We start from the raw sequence: 20,439 nt of genomic DNA on the forward strand, positions 1-20,439 counted from the left end.
AGTCCCAACTTTATATATATATATAGATATAGATAGATAGATTTATTAGTGATGAATAATTGACTCATCAATGTAATTTTTAGAATGGAGAAAGCTTAAACAACCAGTTGGGAGAATTACTTGTTTTTCTTGTGAAAATAAAAATAAATGGTGAAAAAAAATTCTCTAGGGAGATGGTCAGAGCATCAACTTCGACCCTAAATTAATCACCCTCACCACTGGGAATTTTCCTATCTTGATCAAACCGTTCTATCATTACACATTTTTTAACATAGCAAAAAAAAAAGAGTATAAATTGTAGTAAACATATTCATTAATATTACATATATACCATATATTATCCAATATTAAGTCTATTTTAATTATCATGCTCCTTACCACCGTCTGCATATATATACCTACCTATTTTATTTAACATTGTATTTATTTTAGTCATTATTATAAATTTGCACATAAAATACGTCATATTAATATTATTATATTCAGACAAGGATCCCTTTATAGTTTTTTTGTCTCCTAGTTTCTCTTAGTTTAATGAGTGGCTAAGATTGAATTTGGAATTTCTTTAATAATTAAGCCAATTTTTTTCGCTTTATTATTATTAAGCCATTTTTTTCATTGATTTTAAAAGACAGGAAATACTAGGAGGAAAAAAAATAATAAAAGAGGATACTAATCCATTATACTCAAAAGTCAAAAACAAGAGAACTTTAAAAAGCTAAAATTCTATTCTAGAAAAACAGAAAACATATACCATATCTTTCTCACCATTACAACTCTATATATATGTCTCATAGCGATAAGTAATGGACTCATCAACATAATTTTAAGAATAAAGAAAGCTTAGACAACCAATTGACAACATTGGGCATCTTAAGTTTTCCTTGTAAAAATGAAAATCGATGTTGAAACGATGTCTAAAGAAATGATCAAACCATCAACTCCGACACCAAGTCAACTTCGCCATTACCAATTTTCCCATCTTGATCAAATCGGTCCACCAGTATATATTTCTTTACTATACTTCTATCATCTTGACGATCACAAACTTGTTAGCAACAACCACCTGTTTAGTAACTCTCTTAAATCATCATTGTCCAATGTGCTAACCAAGTACTATCCCTTAGCCGGACGCATCAAGAACAACTATGTAGATTGCAACGATGAGGGAGTCGTTTTCTCGGAGGCTAAAGTCAGTTGTCACCTTTCAGAAATCGTCAATGAACCTGAATTTTCAAGCGAGTTCAAAAAACTTCTCCCATTGATCAGGAAAAAGATGTTGTCAGTGTCGATGGTTTAGCCATTGCCATTCAGGTTAACATTTTTAATTGTGGCAATGTTGCTATTGCTGTGATGATTTCTCACAGGATAGAAGATGGTTCGTCTTTGATCACGTTTACCAAAACCTGGGCTGCGGTTGCTCGTGGCGAGAGTGAAAATATTCTTCCAGAATTTGTGGCCGCGAAGCTCTTTCCCCCCAAGGACGCAGGGGGCAGCTCCGGAACGAGTTTTGATCCTAGGCCAAAGAAAGTTGTGTTGAAGAAATTTCTGTTTGAGGGGTCTAAGATAACTACTCTTAGAGACAAATATGGGTTAGACAACTTGATATATCCAACCTGTGTCGAGGCATTGTCAGCTTTTTTATGGAGTCGTCTTGCTGCTTCTACTCGTATCAAGGTTAGTCCTGAAAAACCTTGCATGCTTGTCCATGCAGTGAATTTGCGTAAGCGGATGGAACCACAGCTGCCGGCCGATTCTTTTGGGAATCTCTTTGCATTTGCTGTGACAATTTTAGAAGAAAATCATGATAATCGAATGGTAAACAAGTTCAGAGATGCTATAGGCAAAATAGACAAGGATTATTTAAAAGCAAAGAATGTTGAACACTCAGAACTCATTGACTTGGCCATAACGAATGGTGAAAGATTTGACAAAGTAGAATTGGGTTATTGCATTATCTCAAGTTTATGTAAGTTTCCTGTATATGAAGCAGACTTTGGGTTGGGGAAGCCTATTTCGGTTGCTTGGGGTTGTTTTCCTTATAAGAATGTAATTCATTTCATGGACACCAAATCTGGAGATGGAATTGAGGTATGGGTTCACTTGGAGGAAGAAGTTATGGCCATATTCGAAAATGACCAGGAACTTCTTGCTTATGTTTCTACGTAGCTAGCTCATATTTACTTCATTTTCTTGATTCATAAAATATACCTGCGATGTTTAGGAATTTGAAATAAGGCTAGCTGCTGCCAAACATTTAGTTACTCTATCAGCGCTTTATCAGCGTACTTTGTCTCTTTGGCATTATTTTTTGCTAAATAAAGTTATTCATATTGCAATACCAGAATGCAGCTCATAGGTAGCCCTATATATAAAAAGTTGATTTTGTTGTTTCTCTTATTGTTGGTCGAGCTAAATTATCAAAAGAATGATCATTAATCAGGCGATGGCAGACTGATCTGTTTACATATGGAGTAATGATATTTAAAAGAAAGAATTTTGATACAATGGAGATAAAACAACTATATATAAAACAGCATGGTACTATATTGCTAAGTAAAAAATTAGCATTATTTTTCAATTAACACTATTAAACCACACCATTTTATAATTATTTTATCACCATTATGTCAAAGTTAGGGCTCTTTATCATTTTTTTCTATGTAAAATACATATATATGGTAAATTTTCGGCTTATCCCTCTTATTTGTTTGACAAATTAACTTGAATGAGTTCAAAGAAAATAATTTATAATTTTAAAAATTTATACTTTCATCTCTTCCTATATAGTTCATTTTCCTCTCTCATATTTTTTTCACTGTTCGTGGAAAGGTAAACACACACAAACATGATCATCATTGGATCCAAATTATGTTTCATAATAAAAAATATAAGTGTAAAGTCTAGTTTGATAAACAACCAAGTTTTAATTCAAGGGCTTATTTGACAATCTCATAATCCCCAAGTTAGCAAGACCACATTTTAATTATATTACCTTTTGTAAATAGTAACTAAAAAAATAACTTTAAACTTTTTAAATAAATAAAAATATAATTTAAATAGATTAATTTGTATAAATTACTATATTTATTTTAATAATCCTTGGGTGTGTTTGGCACCCAACATTTCTCCTCATTATAGCCTTGTATTGTATTAAATTAATACAATACTATATTTGGCAAAAAATAAACTTTGTATTGACCACATTGTAATACACCAAACGCCGCAAAAATTAAACCCGTGCGGGTGGTCGTAATTAGGCCGCATTGCATTAGAATAGAGAGAAAATACTTTCTTCTTCACGATCTCAGCCACAACCACAAACCAAATCTTCTCTTCGCAAAACCCAAAATAAAACTTTTCTCTCGAACTCACTCGCCTTTCACTCACAGATTTTCCTCCCTTCTCCTTCAATTTCTCAAGAGCCAAACATAGCAAATAGAATCACTAAGTGAGCGGTGTAGTCGAAGCGTCTGAATCTTTGATTGGAGTCAAGGCGTCATTTGAAGTTCGAAAAACAGCGTAGAGTGGCAGTGGTGCTACGGCGATATTCGAACAGATTTACGTGCATATTTCATTTTTCCATTTAAGTTTCGAGTTTAAATGTTTCAGTTGATGACTCTATAAAGCCCCAAAAAAAAATAATAATAATAATCTAAAAGAGCAGAGGAGTTTATGTGAGAGAGAGTGGTTAAGAGATTAGTGGAGATTGTGGTGGTGAATTGTTGAATTTAAGAGATGGAATAAGAATTATAAATCTATATAGATTGTGGTGACTTTTTTACATAGATAAATAAATAAATAAAGGATGCAAAGAACCCAGAGAATAAAGAAAAAATAAACAAAGGAAGAAGAACAGAAGAGAGAAGGACGAAAAAGAATTACAGAAGGAGATTGAGTTTGGAGATGGTAAAAGAGGGAGATAAGAGATAAGGATGATGTGTGATGTGTCAGATTTGTGTTTATTGTTTTATAATTTATTTTACCATTTATTTTATAATATAAGCAAAATATGTACAAGTTGTTTTGCAATTCATCACTCAATCCATTTGAAAAGTTTCGAATTTATATATATATATATATATAATGAAAAATTATGATATTTTTTATTTTTATATTAAAAATGATGTAAAAAATTTTTAAATTTAATACTTCTATAATTAGTATTTTTTTTAAGTACTAAGAAATATTGTTTTGAAATATATAATATAAATTAATCACAAAAAAATTAATACAGTGTAAGTCCAAACATAATATAATTAAAAATTAATATAGTATAATGTAATATTAAATATTGTACAGCATTATTATAGTCTAATGCTAATACAATACAACATAATATAATATAATTATATTAAAATAATGTAATACAGTATAATATAATCCAGTGTGCCAAATATACCTTATAATTGTATTTAAATAATACAATATAATATACCAAACACAGCCATAATGCATTGAGATAATGCATCAACGGCTGAGATTTTATCATACAACGAACAGGTATGATTAAGGGCTATGGTTAAAATATTTGCACGTGCGAAAAAGGTGGTCCATTAAATAAATAATTGAAGATAAGAAGATAAAATAATTAATACCATTACCATCCAACACAGCAAGATATATATATAGATAACAGATTTAGGGCTGCACTGGAACTTGATTGCAAAGATTCATTTGGGATGACTGATATAGATTCGCTGCCAAGTTATTTCGCGTGGGAGAATTAATTAATGGGTCCTCGAAATAAATAATTGTCAATAAGAAGACAAGCAAAGTAATAATAAATAATTGCACGGCCCCGATTTGCTAATTGCTCTCACATCAGAAATTTGGCATTTCAGAAGAGAGATTAGTCCATTCGGTAATTATTCACTTTTGATGGGCATGTCGTTGATTATGCAGTTAATTTTAGTTCAGAGATAGCTGCATATATAGATATCTTGGAGAGTTTGACATTGAAAGTAAAAATTTTATATAATAATATTGTTTGGAATAAAAAAATATTATTTTAATAAAATTATTTATATATTAATGAATGAACAATTTATTAATTTATTGATAAATGAATATCTATTAATTTAGAAAGAGACTTTTTTAATTTTAAAAGAGTTTTATCGGTACATGTAAATACTTATTTACAAAAGAACACAAATCATGCTTCCTCAAGTCAACAATATATCCAACCACTACTATCCATAATAATATAGCTTAGTTAGAGAACTTGTAATAATACAATTTTTTTTTCTTTATTCAGTTTGCTATAATCATGTACTTATAGATCACTATTGTGTAAATGCTAAGAAATATGAATATCAAGGTATTATGAAGTTGTATTAAATTATTTTGTCATTTTTAGTCTCAAATCATTAGAATTTTCATATCTTTTCTTCTTCATGGATTCTCATTTTAAAATGAGTAAAAAGATCTGCATTGGCTGAAAAAAAAAAAATTACTAAGTGTGGTGCATGCTCAGCATAAAATTAAGAATGAGGTTGAATTCAATTTAGAAAATAAATAAAAACTTAAAACTTTAGATGCCTATTTTACGAAGAGTTGAATTCAGATAATTGAAGTTGTAAGAAAAAACTCTTTTATCTTATAAATTTTATATTTTGTTTGTTATTAACTTTGTATTAAGTTCATAATTATTAGATAATATTTTCATTGGGCACTACCGGCCTAACAACTTAAAAAATGGATCAAAAAATTATTATCTTTTGCATTTTGTGAAATTATTAATTTCATACAGTAGCCCAAGATGGGACCAGAGAATTTTATTTTTTAATCAAGAATATTAATTTATTGCACATTTATTTATTGAGGTTTTACCTATAAAGCTTCAATAAAATAACATAATTGAGAATTAGAAAACAATATTATTTTACCATGGTTATTTATTTTATCAACAAATGAATAATTTATTAATTTATCAACAAATAAATATTTGTTAATTTGGAAAAGATTCTATATTTTAATTACTTTGTCATCTTGGTACGCGTATTGTCTCTTTGACCAAGATTAATGTATGAATTTAAAAAATTATATATAAACATGTATATAGAAGTCCAATTAATGTAAGTACATTATACATAGATATAAAATTGATGTATGTACTTTTCAAATTTAATAACCTTGAAGATAACATATTTTAGGTGCTCAAAACCTATAGAATATCAACTCTATAAATACAACGGACACTTTTTTTATTTTTTTATTTCTTTTGAAATAACACTATTTTTATTTTTAGTCTCAAATAATTAGATGCATATATATTTTGGAAAATAGTTGAATTGAGAAAATCGAAGTTATCAAAAAAATTATTAATATTATGAATTTTATATGTTATTTATTATTTGTATTTGATTATTTATCAATTTATATTTTCGTTGGGCATAAAGGATTCAAAAATAAATTATTGTCTTATACATATAGTGAAATTATTAATTTAGTATATTTGTCAAGTTGAGACTGGAGGATTTTATTACTTATTAAAGGTTATTAATTTATCAAAAATTCAATTATCAAGATTTTACGGTATTCAAAATTTGAATAAATAGTAATGAAAGCTATAATTCAATTTTCATCTTTTATGCTAATTGAAAATTTAGTCTTTTGAGTTTTGATTATTTTTACCTGTAATTATAAGAATCATTCTTTGTTTTCTTGGTGATTTTTTTTGAATTTTTTTTAATATTATAAAAACATACCTTTATTCCCATCTAAATTCATATATATACTCATTGATAAAGTTTTAGGCCAATTTAAAATTGTTGTAGTTGATAAAACAAGCAATATTTATTGTGCTGATGAATATAAACCATCTTTAGATAATAATTGAATTAATAATTGTTTATTTATCATTTTTAGTTATTTCACGTAAGGATAATACTGTAATCACAAAAAAACTTAAACAAGTGGCATGTTTTTTTATGCAAAAGCTGGGGGGAATATTCGTCATATTTAAAAAATTTATTACAAAATTTATGCAGTCATACACGAGTGGTACAATTACACGTCAGCATTGAGGTGGAAGAACTGATACTTTTGGAGGAGAAGATAGGAAAGTGGGATTTGGACTGGGAACGTTCGGAAAAATGGAAGGAGGCTTTGGGTTGGCATTCAACTCCGTACTACCAGTCGCTCGTTTACGCTTACCATCAAACGACAAGTCGTTTTGCTTTCCCCTTCCCCGGGCTCGAATCAACGCAGAGCTGAAAGAACTCAGAGTTTGCACGAACCGCACTTGTCGCAGGCAGGGCTCCATGCAAATTCTTGAAACCCTGTCGTCTCTGGCCCCGCCGGAAGTCGCTGTCAAGTCGTGCGGCTGCTTGGGCCGGTGCGGCGCCGGACCGAACCTCGTGGCGCTTCCCGACGGCGTCGTGGTCGGCCACTGTGGGACCCCGGCTAGAGCCTCTGAGATATTGATGGTATTGTGTGGAATAAAGAGTGATCATGATGCTGCAAAGAATCTGGAAGCGCTTGCGTTGAGGAAGAGAGCCGAGGCTGAATTTGAAAAGGCTAATTTTTCGGAAGCCGACGGCTTTCTCTCTCAGGTAACGTGTGCCCAATGGGCCGCAATCAGACGAAATAATAACATTATGTAGGCTGTAGCAAAATTTTAAAAAGTATAGGGGGCTCAAGTAAAATAATCGTTGACATAGTCGTGTTATTTTTACATGAATCGCTTGCTCTCTCAAATGTTCTTATCTACGGATGCCATGCTTGCCAATTGCTGCTGCAGGCCATAGAGTTAAAACCATTTGGTGGCATCCATGTTTTATATAAAGACAGGTTTGTACAACTTAATTCTTTTCATCAATGGAAGTCTTCTTACAGTACTTATGGGAAATTTTTGATTTTATGGCCACAGATGATGTGAGTCGATTTTACTTTTTAGATAAACTGGGGTGATGTAATGTTTAGATAAAAAGGTATCTGCTGTAGGCTTGTTTAGATGACAGAAATTATGGTATCAAAGCCTGTACATATCTAGCTAACTCATGAGTTCCTAATTCCCCTTTTTTATATTCCACTTGTTATGCTTATTCTTCTCTTACGCAGCTTGCGTTTTATATAGCTTCATACGCATATTTGGTTCATTGAATAATGGCATTCGCTTTTCGAGTCGTTTTATCTGAATTTTTAATGGTTTCAGAAATTTGCTTGGCTGAACCTTTCTTCTTTTGATTGGTCAAATCCCATATAACTGGGGATTTTTGTTTTATGAAGCATTTTTTGACATCAATGACTGCAGATGATATATTTGATTTACCCTTGTGTAAACCTCTGTTCTTGATTTTGCAGATTTACTAGTTTAAGTTCCAATAGAAATGCTTAATCCGGACAGATGAGATGATTTTTTCGAAGCTGATCCCAGCTGTAGCTAAAGACCTGATCAACCATCATAGTCTTAAACTTGATTAGTTGTTGCCTCTAACCCATAACTTGTTTTGGGGTAAGAGAATGCTGAGTTTTAATTTTAATTTTTCCAAGCTTCTTCATTAGATTGCCAATACTTTCTCCCTTATATCATTTGATGTTGAGTTCAAGATGAAGTGGGTAGAAATTAATTTGCTTGTCAATGATATGATGACTTTTGTTAAAGGATATTCACCAACTTTTCTGGCACATCTCATTGTGTTTTATAAGATAATTATCACGAATGTGGGTTTCTAGAGCTCCCTTGTTTGGTATAAACAGAAGAAATAGCTGCTGGGTACAGACTTTATCTCTCTTTTCCTTGCCTCCTGCAATTACATTGATCCTGGGAGACGTTCAAGTATTCAAAGGCTTCAAAGTACCCCAGACCTTTTTCCCTAGAGATGTTTCTTACAAATCGAACTTCTATTTGCATGAGAGTTAACCAATCAAAATCAGAAATATTCAGCCAAAGCCAATTTCTAGAACCACAAATAGCATTAGCGAAAAAATTTTGTTTGTTTTCTTTTGTGCATTTCTTTTTATTTTGTGCATATACATGTCATGTTGAGGAAATGATGATTTTTGAGAGACGATGTTAGGAAATTCAAACTAAGTAACATCTGGATTCAATGTGGCTTCAAGTTCGGGCTATTTCCTTTGAAGCATTTGGCTTTCCCAATCATGGTGTTGGAACCTTTCCCTGCTTGTCCTTGACAGAAAAAAGCCACCCAAAAGCTTAATTTGTTAGGTAGAATAGCACATTTGGTTTAGTGCACGAGGTTAAAATATTGCAATTGATATATTTCATTAACTATAGTCTTCCTTTTGTATTAATATCAGCAATTGGCTTTAATGACATATATTTTCTGTAAATGTTACCACAACGTACTCTTCAATTAATGGGTTTTGCTATGATAGAAAAGTTTTAGAGACCTTCTTTCCATTCAGGTGTCTTGCAAGATTGACCATGGGCAATTTTTCTGCTGCTCTTGAAGATGTCAGAGAAGCCCTTGAATTAGCGCCAAACTACACTGAGGTGAGAAACCTACTTACTCTAAAAGTTGGAGAAGACACTTGCACCTCATAAACCATATTACTGCAGGCATGCAAGAACATAAAATCTACTGGATCTCATTATGAATCTTGGTGATATGTTTACTGATTTGAGCTTTGCAGGCTTACATCTGCCAAGGTGATGTGTTTTTGGCTATGGACCAATATGATGCAGCTGAAAAGTCATATTCCACATGTTTACAAATAGATCCTTCTATCTGTCGATCCAAATCATTCAAGGTATCTTCCACTTACTAAAGAATAAATTTGTGTGGTAAATATGGATAGTTTATGCTCTACTATCAACTTGTACATTATGTGTGGTGAATATGGATAGTTTATGCTCTACTATCAACTTGTACATTATGTGTGATAAATATGGATAGTTTATGCTCTACTATCAACTTGTACATTAATCTTGGACATAAATGCAAATACAAGTGTTCTAATGCAAGTATTGTGCTGGAGTTTGCTATGCTAGTAAGGGAAATCCTTACATAATTGCAACCCTCGGGCTTTAGCTCAAGTGATTTAAAAGGGTGCCAATGGTGTATAAAACATCTTCAAGTTGAATCTCGCCTATGTGAAAAAAAGTAATATCATAATGTATGTGAGTTGCCTAAATGAAATGTGTAACTTTAATTCGAAATTGATTGTTACTGTTTCTATGGAAGTCAATTCAGTCAAAGACTTAAACAATTTGGCCCTCCTCTCTCTCTCGCCCTTTTCTGTTTCTCCTTTTTAAAGTGATAATTTCTTTTCTTTTTTTTGTGCAGACGCGGATTGGAAGACTCCAAGAAAAACAGACTGCTGCAAATAAGCCTTAAAATGTGCTGCAAGATTGTCGGAATGTGTACATGATATTTCTATTATTTCCAGGTTTTGTCCTTTCTATCATAACCTATGCTTCAGTTCTTAATTGAGCACCTTATTTTACATGGCAACTGTAATACTTAACTTGAATATAGGGGTTTAAGGATGGTATTACAGCAAATAGTTTGCACTCTTGTCATCACTTATTTGATCCTTTAGTTTCTTTTATTTATTATTATTATTTTTTTAACCCACATTTATTTTCAAGCTAGTTAGGCAAACTTCTTTTCCTTATCTTGCTATTGACATTGTGCAGTTAAGGTTAACCCATGCCTACGTTTATCCTAATCACGGGAAGATAAACCTAGCGAAAGCAGCGAGTTCTTTACAGAGGCTCATTGAGGTCTTGCTGTCGTTGATTTCTGTTTTGCTTTTGTCAAGTAAACCATACCCAGTTCATGAACGTGAGCAGCATTTTAGTACAAAGATATCTAGTTTGTGAGATTTGTTCCTTTCTTGCTTAAAAAACCATGGAGGCAACATTCATGGGTATTTTAAAAATATAAAAAAATTTTGAGGTATGATGGAGTGACAGTATTGACGCACTACTGTAATGAACTGGGATAATTTGGATTTTGCCTTTTTGATAACGAAATCTAGAATATTGTTGGATTTAGTTTTGTATTTTTACGTTTTCTTGCTTCTTGGCTTGGCTGTCATGTGTGTATTTTGGGATTTAGTTTGTACTTTGCATTATCCTTCTTTTTGGCTTGGTTGTCATGTGTGGTAACCTTGATGGCAGGTCTAAAAAATTATACTTAAAACATATATCACTTTAGATTTAGTCTGTGCAGATTTATTCCTTTCCTGCTTACAAAACCATGGAGGAGGCAACATTCACGGGTATTTTTTAAAAATAAAAAATTGAGATAGTTGGTGCATCTATGATGGTACGATGGTATTTAGGCACTACTATAATGCACTGGATAATTTGGATTTTGCTTTCTTGATAATGGAATCTAGACTATTTTGGGATTCTGTTTGTATTTGTATATTTTCTTGCTTCTTGGCTTGGTTGTTGTGTGTGGTATCCTTGATGACAGGTCTAAAAGGTTATACTTAAACATATATCACTTTTGTAACCAGAGACGGAGTAAAGTAGTCATATAGGCAATAAGAAAATGTAAAAGACTACAATGTTATTAATTGATTACATGACTGATGAACTAGCATAAGACTTATCAGTAGTACATGGAAAACAAATATATAAAGACTGAACAATGATAATATAATCACCAAATAGCGACACTCATACCTTCCTGTTTTAGCTTTAACAGCTTTCTTATTTTTCTATGATGGACATCTAGCAGCATTTTGCTTTATTCATGCAGTAATCCAGGCACTATTTTCTTCTTTATATATCTAAGGAGCTACATTGATGCTCAGCTTCTGGCCATTTTCACAGTGATCACCTACTCCACAAATGTACCAACTTCGGCCAACCTCTGATAAAACCACTGAGTCACTGCCACTAGCAAACAGACTTATGTATGGATCTTTTATGCAATCTTCATATGCAGTTGAATTGACTTGCATCACACTGTGCACATGTTCTTCATAGTTGAACACTGTCCAAAAACAACAACAAAAATTAGTGCTGGCAATCTTCATTAGGAAATCAATTATTCTGGTTAAAAACATGCATGCTTAGGAAATCAAAAACTGGGAGCATGAAAGTTGGTACTGTACATATGTGATTCATTTATGTTTGTTTGTATGTACTCCATTAGATACATACTTACCATGAACATCACCAACGAGAAATTCTTTTCCCTGAGTCCAGTTGTTGGAGTCAGCGAAGAGAGACCAGCCATCCCTGTCTCCAACAATGTGGGTTGCTCCTCTTACTTGAAGCATGTTAAGGAATGCAGCAAGAACAAGGCAGAGCATGATCATATTGGAATTTTGGTAAGCTTGGAAAAGCATCTCCTTCCCTTAAACTGAGATATGTTGTTATGGATCTGTAAATGGTTATCTTTACAATAATATCCGTAACATGGGTGGGCAGGCTCACAATATTCTGGTGTTTATCTGATTAGGTAGTCATGTAAAGTATGTTAGCTAGTTTTCTCATATCACGATAATTGGCAGTATACACAGCTTCAGTTCCTGATGTTCAACAACAATCCATTTGGGCAACATAAGGAAAGCTGTTTACCTTCTTAAAAATTTGGCTGTTTTGATGTTGCGAACGATTTACATACATACTCTTTTTGGTAAGGGCGCGTCACCAGTCTTATGGAGCGTAAGAGTTGTATGGGATGCTCATGTTTTTCCAAAATCACGAACTTTACACTCTTTGTACAAAGAGTGTGTGTGTAATCACTCTTGGGTGCGGGGCACCCTTATTTTTCTTAATGTGGACACGCGGTTAAGGATTGCAACTTAATAGAATTAATTTCTGATATACTATAAAACTGTGCAATTTACTAGCACTAAAAATTGACTCTATTAAATCATATGGCTTATCAATTTGTTCATATGAAAAAAAAAAAAAAATGAGGCACCCACACTAGATCAGGATTGTATATATATTTGAGGCAGTATGCATCTCTCTATTTAAATAAATTTATTAAATTGTCATATTCTAGCAGCCTTCTCTATTTAAATAAATTTATTAAATTGTCATATTCTAGCAGCCTTCCTTGGTGAGCATTGTACAAATTTTGAACTTCACAACTGAGAAACCTTGTTAATTGCATCATTTTAAGGATATTAACCCAAAATCTTCGCTAAAATTGGTTCTTACTAGATTTAGCTTTATATCTAAAGTTATGAATTATTTGTTAAAAAAAGTTTGTTCCCTTGTTGATGGCTATGCTGTTCAAGAATGCAACTTGGCAGAATTTTATCAAAGTAAATTTTCATCTGTTCTCTTTTTTTTTTTTTTCTTGTAAAACAAATGCTTCAAATCATAAATTGTGGTCAATTATGCAAATTGCGGAGCATTTGTTACATAACTTGCGAAGTAATCTTATTCTGAGACCAATTATGTGGTCAGGAATTATTAGAGGTTGAATAAAATAGTTTTTTAATACAAAGCCAAATTTAACCAGAGATATTTTGAAATTCTATTGATGATGTCATTCTAAAGGAAGTGTTAAAAAGTCGTTAAAAATAAATGTTGAAGTTGTAATATTTGTTTGGTATCGTTTATCTAATGATCAAAAATTCAAACTTTGAACTTTCAAAAGTAAAGATTGAAAAGTTTTTTTTTAAATATTAAAGTATTTATTAGTAAATGATTAAATAATTTATTTTTCATCTACTAGCAAAGTTTAAACTTTGGAATTTTAGAAATAAAGGTTGAAAAGTTTTTTTAAAATATTAAAGTATCTAAAATATATTTTATTTATTTGACAATCTTTTTTCATTTCTTTCATAAAATAACTTTAATAAATTTATTTATTAAAATAATTTTACAATTTTTTTTATAAAAACTCTCATTAATAACTAAACAAATAAAATCTTTTTGGTGACAGCTCTATTTTTAAAAATTCTACTAATAAAAATTTACTTAGATAAACTCTATTTAAAAAACTATTACCAAGCGAAACTTATATATTATTTCAATTTCAAGATTTATTAACAAACTACAATAATAAATCTTATAAATTAAACTAATTGATTGGCATTGACTAATCACGACCATTTTGCAATTCTTAACATGGCACAAAAGATATGCATGCTTCTACTTTTAGCAAAAGGTACTTCAATTTCATGTCTTAATTGGCTTAATATTCGAGTCCCAAGAAAAAAATAAAATAAAAATAGAGGACTCGAATTAAACTTGCATCTCAAAAACAACATTCGTGCTTACAATGATGATAAAAAAACATCGAATACTATTATAAAGCACATAATAATTATTAATTAGTGACTCTTCATTTGAATACAAATTTTTATATTTCAATTTTGTAAGCATAGAATTACTCTTCCATTTATTATTAATTTTTCCTCGAAAATTATTTGTTGATATCTCTTGATTTAGGTTTAAGTAAACGAAGGCAAAATATGTTCCACCTGTTTAAGAGTCTGTCTGATATGTTGTAGAATGTAACAATTACATATAGACACTAGACAAGTATTATATACAAGTCATATACTATTGCATATTTATATTTTATATTATAAATGAGGAGAAAATCTTTGGATCCAAGTATTACACGCATTTGAATAAAATTTGATGTTTAGTATTACTCTCTTTCATAATTTAATGGTGCTTCATGCAATATCTTTTGTGTTCTACCATTACCTCCCCATCATAGAATTAAGATTTTCTACTAATCTTCATTAGCTTTGTTGAATCTCTTCACTTTTGTAAGTTAGTCATCATGCATAGTCAAGTTTTATTCTTCAACGATGATACTAGCATTTTTTTTTTTTTTGTTATTCCTTTTTTATGATCTTTATATAGCATCAAGAGTGACAAGAAATTATGTTTCCAAATATTTATCTGCATTAATGGAAAATAAACAAAATACTCCAAATACAAATTAAGTACTTACTAAATGAGAAAGATAAAAGTCACTAGCAACTAGCATCTTAACCAATATCATTAGCTAGTTTGGTCTTGGCGCATGCAATAATATGATAATATAATCAACTACAACTTGGAAGCCCACAATTGAAAAAATCTGCCTTCTTCACTCTTTCCCACCAATTTGATGATCCCTTTTTCTTCTTCAACTTAATTTTCTCAAAAGATTGAAAGCAGCTTTCCAAAGTGACTTGGGCACTCTTCTCCTTCACATAGCTGCTGCTGCTGCTGCAGCTGTTGCTGTTGCTCCAGCTGTTCTCATATTCTTTCACTTGTTGCTCTCTCTTCACAAGCATCTGATAGTACTCTTTATTCCTCTTTTCCAGCCCATATATTTGTTCCTGAAGATCCTCTATTTTCTGGCTAAGTATGCAAACCCTATAATCTTCTCTCATTCTCAACACACATTTAGCAAGCTCACTAGCTTTTCTTCTCATAAACATGGCTTCAGATGCCAGCCCTTTGTTCTCTTCCATTACTGCACTCACTTGATATCCCAGCTTCACGTTCTCATTCACCAAAATCATCCTCTCCGATTCTAACAACTCCATCAAACTCTTCAACAACTCTATCTTCCTCCTCGATTCATTACACACGTGATCCATCTCATTCACTTGGTTCACTAATATTTCAGACTCAACATTCTTCGCCACAAGTTCAGCAACTAGGTCATCAATGTTAGCTGAAGCAGCAGCAGCAGCCATTGTTGCTGTTGTTGTTGTTATTTGTTGTTGCTGGTAAGAGATTGTGCTTTCAGCGTCGGATTCAGCATCAGCAGAGGAAAAAGCTGTGATGATGGTTTCGGAAGAGCCATTGCGAAAATGGTGCTTCTTGTGATTGTGGCAACGATCCAACAAGGTGATGTAGCCATTGTACAAGTCTTTGAGAAGAGCAAGAAGCTGAGGGCGTTTCTGATAGTACCATTCAGCGCGTTCCGCAAAGGTGTCGCCCACATTTTCTTCCTCAGAACTGCCACTTATTACCAACTTTTTCATTCTCTCTTCAACATCTGCAAAAACTACCAATTTGTTTAATTACAAATGCATCTTCAATAATCACGAGCAATTCCATAAGCAATTATTCAAAATGCCCTTTTGGCTGTTAAAACAACGATTTGAGAGCGCGATGATGATGTTAATAAAATGTTGGGAAGCAAGTAAAGTATGTAATTGATATGGAGGTACTATAAAATTTACCCCTTCATCACAAAATGACAAAACTAGGTTGCATTGTAATGCAACATAATACAGCAGTTGCCGCATTATACAAACCCGACAGGGAGTCTGATTTGTCTAATTAGCTTTTCTGTTTTTTTTTCTTTTTTAATATTATAACAAATAAAAACAAATTTATAACTTAATGTTATATTATCTAACAATACTATTTTTTATTTTCATTATTTTTACATTATAGTAATTAATATATATTAATAAATTTTTTTTTTAATTTTATATTAATTATATAAAAATAAAGATATATAAGTTAACATTAACATTATTTAAATACATTACATTGTATAATAATAATTAATATGTAAAATAATCAGTTATATAAAATTAACTATTATTATATAATTTGATATAACTAATAATATGTACTTAAATATTAATAAATTTAAAATAATATTAGTTTATAATTAATAGTATTATAAAATAATGATATAAAATATTATTACATGTAATACAATCCATATTATAGCAAACATAATATTTTTATAATTTAATAAACCTTAATGTAATATACAATAATAAAATGGGTTTGGCTATGTTGGAGTTGCTCTAAGGTAGAGTACCCCTTCATAATCATACGATTAAAATTATATGTGGTTAAAATTCGTACTTCACTGTAAATCTACTCTAACATAACCATAGTCTAATAAAATATATTCTATATCGATTAAAATCCATCGCAACATATTTAAGAGTAATACTAAAGAGAAAGAAAAATGAAAAAATTTTACTCTCTCTTTCTTTGCCTAATCCACTCTCTCTCCTCCTTTTCAACACATTTTTTCTCGTCTTTCCCTCTCTTCAGCATTTTTCAAGAATCAGAAAAGGCTTCTAAGGTCTGCATCAAGGAATCCAGGCCCCACATTGACCATTAGGTTTATAACGCAAGTTATGAACACTTGAACAGTACCACAGCGGCAAGTGTTTGGCACGCCAACTAGATGGCGCGTAAGGCTGATATGATGAGGTTAAAAGGCTATGGAAAATTGTGCAGAGAACAGTGAGAATAGAAAGGTCGCTCACTGCAACAAGCCAAAGAAAGAAGCTGGCTGATGGTGACTCCTCATTACTGAAAAGAGGGAAACTTCACACTCGTTCAAATTTTAAACATTAAAAACGATATTCTCAATTTTTTTGTAATAAAAAAAAAATCATCACCAACATAAATGCACACTACTAGCTAGCCTCAGTCAAAGCTATTTTTGACTTTATCACTATTTTATATTTATTTCTACTCTCACTAATTTTCAACTTTTGCATCCATTAATTTATATTTTTATTCTATATGTGAAGGCATGCAAAAAAAATTAATTATTAAAGTCTCATTTAAAATTAAAGTTGGATAATTATAATTTAAAATTATAACATTAAAACATCCAATAAATATTTAGTTACTATAATTTAAAAATTAAATTGATTTAATTTTATATTTTTATGAGAAAAAATTATTATATTTTTATTAATTTTTCTAAAATTATTATATATTATTAATTTTTATTCATAATTATAAATTTTTTTATAATAACTATAGCTTTTAAATTTTACCACCTCAATACCAAACAAACATAACCTAAAAAAATGAAATTACTGTTAAAAAAATAGTAACAATAAATCTTGGAAATACTATGTAATTGTACAAATATAATTTCATAAAAATAATAATTAATAATTTAAAATTCGAAAACAGTTATAAGATTAAAATTTAAAAAAAAAAAAAGGAAGGAAAAGGTTTTGCTCGGTGTAAAGTAGCCGTACCAACAAGTGCAGGTAGAAGGCATGATGAAGACGACCCAACACCAGAGGAGGGTTGCAATTGATATGAATCAGCAGCGTCAATCTCCACCGTCTGATCAGCCTCCGACATGCCGGGCCTACCGTATTAAATTGCTGAGAAAAATAGAAAGACATAACTCAACAACTCAATTACTCAATTACTTGCCGCTTTTACGAAGAATTTAAGATGAGAAAACCGTACAAGCAGGAAACAAGGAATAGAAGCAGCAGAACAAAAAAGGAAACAAGAAGCGCAAATCTCCATAACCAATTTATGATATACATCAAATCAAAATCAAAATCAAATCAAACGTATTAAAAGCGCCATAAATTTTTCTATTTCTTAAAAGAGAAAAAATAAAAGTTTATTATTTTCTAACATTCACTGCCTTGCAGCACCGAATCGATCACCATAATCAATCCCCATGCATATTAATTGTTCATCCATTATTTTCCATTTCTTATGATTTTATTCTTCATTGTTTTCTCGTTTAAGTGGAAAATTAAAAAAAAATCCTGTAAACTGTTTGGCAGCCGAGAAATTGAATAAAATCTTACGAGAAAGTTAAAATAAGCTGGCACTCAACTAACAGTGTGTATGATGTACACGAATATTTAAAGGAAAATCGAAGAATTATAAGAAAAAAATAATCTGTTTGGCTGCCGAGAAAAGGCAGAAAACGCTACAAACAAGGCGTATTTACATTTAGTTTCCTTCGAAACAAAAAATGAAAAAGAAAAATTTTCGTTTTTTTCTTTTTAAGTTGTGCGTTTTCTCGGGAACCAAACAGAGAATAAGAAAATAATAGAGAAGAAAATGTATTACCGTGAGCTCTGGGTGGTGGCCTGCGAAGAAAAAAACTGAGGATTCGTGTGAATTTGTAAGGTACAGAGAGAGTGTATTATGGAATTGAAGTTATTATGTGAACTATAAAATGATTCAACAAAATGTGATATTGGAGACTGCCCAAAATCCGCCAGAATTATTTTTTGAGATTGACGCATCATACGCCGACACGTGGTCTTGTCAGCGATTTTCCGATTTCAAAGTCTACGGCTGCTGCACCCTACAGTATGTTGTATGGGAAGCGGATCCAGTGCTGATACGAGCAAGTCTTGAGTACTGGATTAATGATCAATAATTATCTTATGTGGATCCCAATCAATTATTGGCCATTGATTCGGTGCTCAGAACTTGCTTAGATCAACACTGGATTCTAGTCCATGTTGTATGATGGTGGGTTATGTAACAAATCGACTCATGGTAACTTATCATGTGCTGAGTCACGTGACCGACCGCTCCATAACAAAACGGTCTAAAATAATTTTGGTCTATTTAGGTCCGTATATAGTGTGTTTAAAATTGAAGTGCTGTAATTTTTTAAGTTACAATTATTGTGAAAAAAATTATAATTATGAAATAAAAGTTAATAATATGTAATAAATATAAATTTTAAATAATAATTTGGATAAAACTATTAAAGACATAATAGATTCTTCATTATACAAGTAAAAAATCATATCAACATAATTTTTAAGTTACAGCAATTAGTGTTTACTAAATATTTTACTGCTGTACCTTTTAAATTACAGTTGTCCAACCTCAATCACAAACACACATATAATGTGTTTAAATATCATCATGATATTGTCTGTGCCAAGCTAGATACAATTTGAAATCCGTCCATGTCTTGCTTCCGCCCAAGAAAATGATGCAACAACACCTCTTTTATAAAAACTGACACAGCATTATATGAATATTTCATAGCGAATGATGATATTCAGCCACCCTCAGTACATAAGGAAGCCAAAAAATGACATGCTTTCTGTGTGGTGTTGAAGTTTTGGATTTGAAAATTAATAATAATTTTATACCATTAAAGTATATTAAAAGTGAATTAAAAGAAATTAAAAAATCCTCTTATCCACTCTCTCCTGCTTAATCACCCGCACTATATCCCTTTGAAACACTCACGAAGCTCATTATCCCTCTCACTCATGACGAAGCTCGTTGTCCCACTTTGCCAACGAAGCTCCCTATCCCTCTCACTCACCCACGAAGCTCGTTGTCACTCCACGTCCATTGTTGACCAGTTGCCTAATGTCGCAGACCAACCGCAATTCACGTCGCCGACTGGTCTTGCTTGACAGTGTGCTTGACGATTTTGGACCTTTTTCATTTGTTCAGGCAATTGAATTTAGTATGTCAAGGAAAGTTTTGATTTATTAGGTTGCGATGTCAAAAATAGATTGGGTAGTATTAGTGGTCAATTTTCTGGAATTGTTTTACTATTGGTGTTTGGATTTTTTTAGAATTTATATTTAAAATTACTAGAAATAAGTTATTTGAAATGTAGATTTTGTTTGAATTATATATGGTTAATACAATTTATTTTTGATGGTATAGAAATGATGAATTTGGAAAAAGATTATGAAGTCGAAGATTTGGAAGAATTACATGACAACGATTTAGATGGAAATAATAAAGAAACTAATAACGTAATGGATGTGAAACCAAAAAAGTATGAGTTGAAGTTTGGAATGTTG

The 20,439-nt window shown here is 31.4% G+C and overlaps 3 protein-coding genes and 1 pseudogene across 7 annotated transcripts; 2 read left to right on the forward strand and 2 right to left on the reverse strand.

Moving 5' to 3' along the window:
* Positions 1-858: 858 nt before the first annotated feature.
* LOC18048923 lies at positions 859-2,169 on the forward strand (annotated as a pseudogene).
* Positions 2,170-6,971: 4,802 nt separating this feature from the next.
* LOC18048924 (tetratricopeptide repeat protein 1) lies at positions 6,972-12,715 on the forward strand. 4 transcript variants are annotated; one of them, XM_024189111.1, is made up of 8 exons: positions 6,972-7,556; positions 7,745-7,794; positions 9,373-9,460; positions 9,601-9,717; positions 10,254-10,356; positions 10,607-10,754; positions 12,134-12,258; positions 12,442-12,715. In XM_024189111.1, the coding sequence occupies exons 1-5, from the start codon at positions 7,098-7,100 to the stop codon at positions 10,302-10,304; spliced, it is 765 nt and encodes a 254-aa protein (XP_024044879.1). In that variant the 5' UTR covers positions 6,972-7,097; the 3' UTR covers positions 10,305-10,356; positions 10,607-10,754; positions 12,134-12,258; positions 12,442-12,715. The 4 variants fall into 4 exon arrangements, with proteins under 4 accessions (XP_024044879.1, XP_024044876.1, XP_024044877.1 ...); XM_024189108.1 differs by having other exon boundaries at positions 12,134-12,715; XM_024189109.1 differs by having other exon boundaries at positions 10,607-10,693; positions 12,134-12,715.
* Positions 11,713-12,246, reverse strand: LOC18048925 (basic blue protein). The gene is made up of 2 exons (XM_006441335.2): positions 12,093-12,246; positions 11,713-11,918 (listed from the first exon to the last, which is right to left on the reverse strand). Exons 1-2 carry the CDS (start codon positions 12,244-12,246, stop codon positions 11,713-11,715), a joined length of 360 nt encoding a protein of 119 aa, XP_006441398.2.
* A 2,097-nt stretch (positions 12,716-14,812) lies between the features above and the next one.
* Positions 14,813-18,988, reverse strand: LOC18048926 (kinase-interacting family protein). 2 transcript variants are annotated; one of them, XM_024188652.1, is made up of 3 exons: positions 18,719-18,988; positions 17,875-18,006; positions 14,813-15,908 (listed from the first exon to the last, which is right to left on the reverse strand). In XM_024188652.1, the coding sequence occupies exons 2-3, from the start codon at positions 17,981-17,983 to the stop codon at positions 14,953-14,955; spliced, it is 1,065 nt and encodes a 354-aa protein (XP_024044420.1). In that variant the 5' UTR covers positions 17,984-18,006; positions 18,719-18,988; the 3' UTR covers positions 14,813-14,952. The 2 variants fall into 2 exon arrangements, with proteins under 2 accessions (XP_024044420.1, XP_006441399.1); XM_006441336.2 differs by having other exon boundaries at positions 14,813-15,899; positions 18,719-18,987.
* Positions 18,989-20,439: the final 1,451 nt, after the last annotated feature.

This window comes from Citrus clementina, unplaced genomic scaffold, assembly GCF_000493195.1.
Source record: "Citrus clementina cultivar Clemenules unplaced genomic scaffold, Citrus_clementina_v1.0 scaffold_3, whole genome shotgun sequence".
Lineage (NCBI taxonomy): Eukaryota > Viridiplantae > Streptophyta > Magnoliopsida > Sapindales > Rutaceae > Citrus > Citrus x clementina.

Excerpts from the sequence above, each read along its gene's own strand:
- LOC18048924 (XM_024189108.1), top strand. The coding sequence starts at position 7,098 with ATGGAAGGAGGCTTTGGGTTGGCATTCAACTCCGTACTACCAGTCGCT. Across the intron at positions 9,461-9,600 it reads TAGCGCCAAACTACACTGAG|GCTTACATCTGCCAAGGTGA; the intron begins GTGAGAAACCTA and ends TGAGCTTTGCAG. Across the intron at positions 9,718-10,253 it reads GTCGATCCAAATCATTCAAG|ACGCGGATTGGAAGACTCCA; the intron begins GTATCTTCCACT and ends TTTTTTGTGCAG.
- LOC18048925 (XM_006441335.2), bottom strand. The coding sequence starts at position 12,246 with ATGATCATGCTCTGCCTTGTTCTTGCTGCATTCCTTAACATGCTTCAA. Across the intron at positions 11,919-12,092 it reads TCTCGTTGGTGATGTTCATG|TGTTCAACTATGAAGAACAT; the intron begins GTAAGTATGTAT and ends GTTTTTGGACAG.
- LOC18048926 (XM_024188652.1), bottom strand. The coding sequence starts at position 17,983 with ATGTCGGAGGCTGATCAGACGGTGGAGATTGACGCTGCTGATTCATAT. Across the intron at positions 15,909-17,874 it reads CCTTCTACCTGCACTTGTTG|TTTTTGCAGATGTTGAAGAG; the intron begins GTACGGCTACTT and ends ACAAATTGGTAG.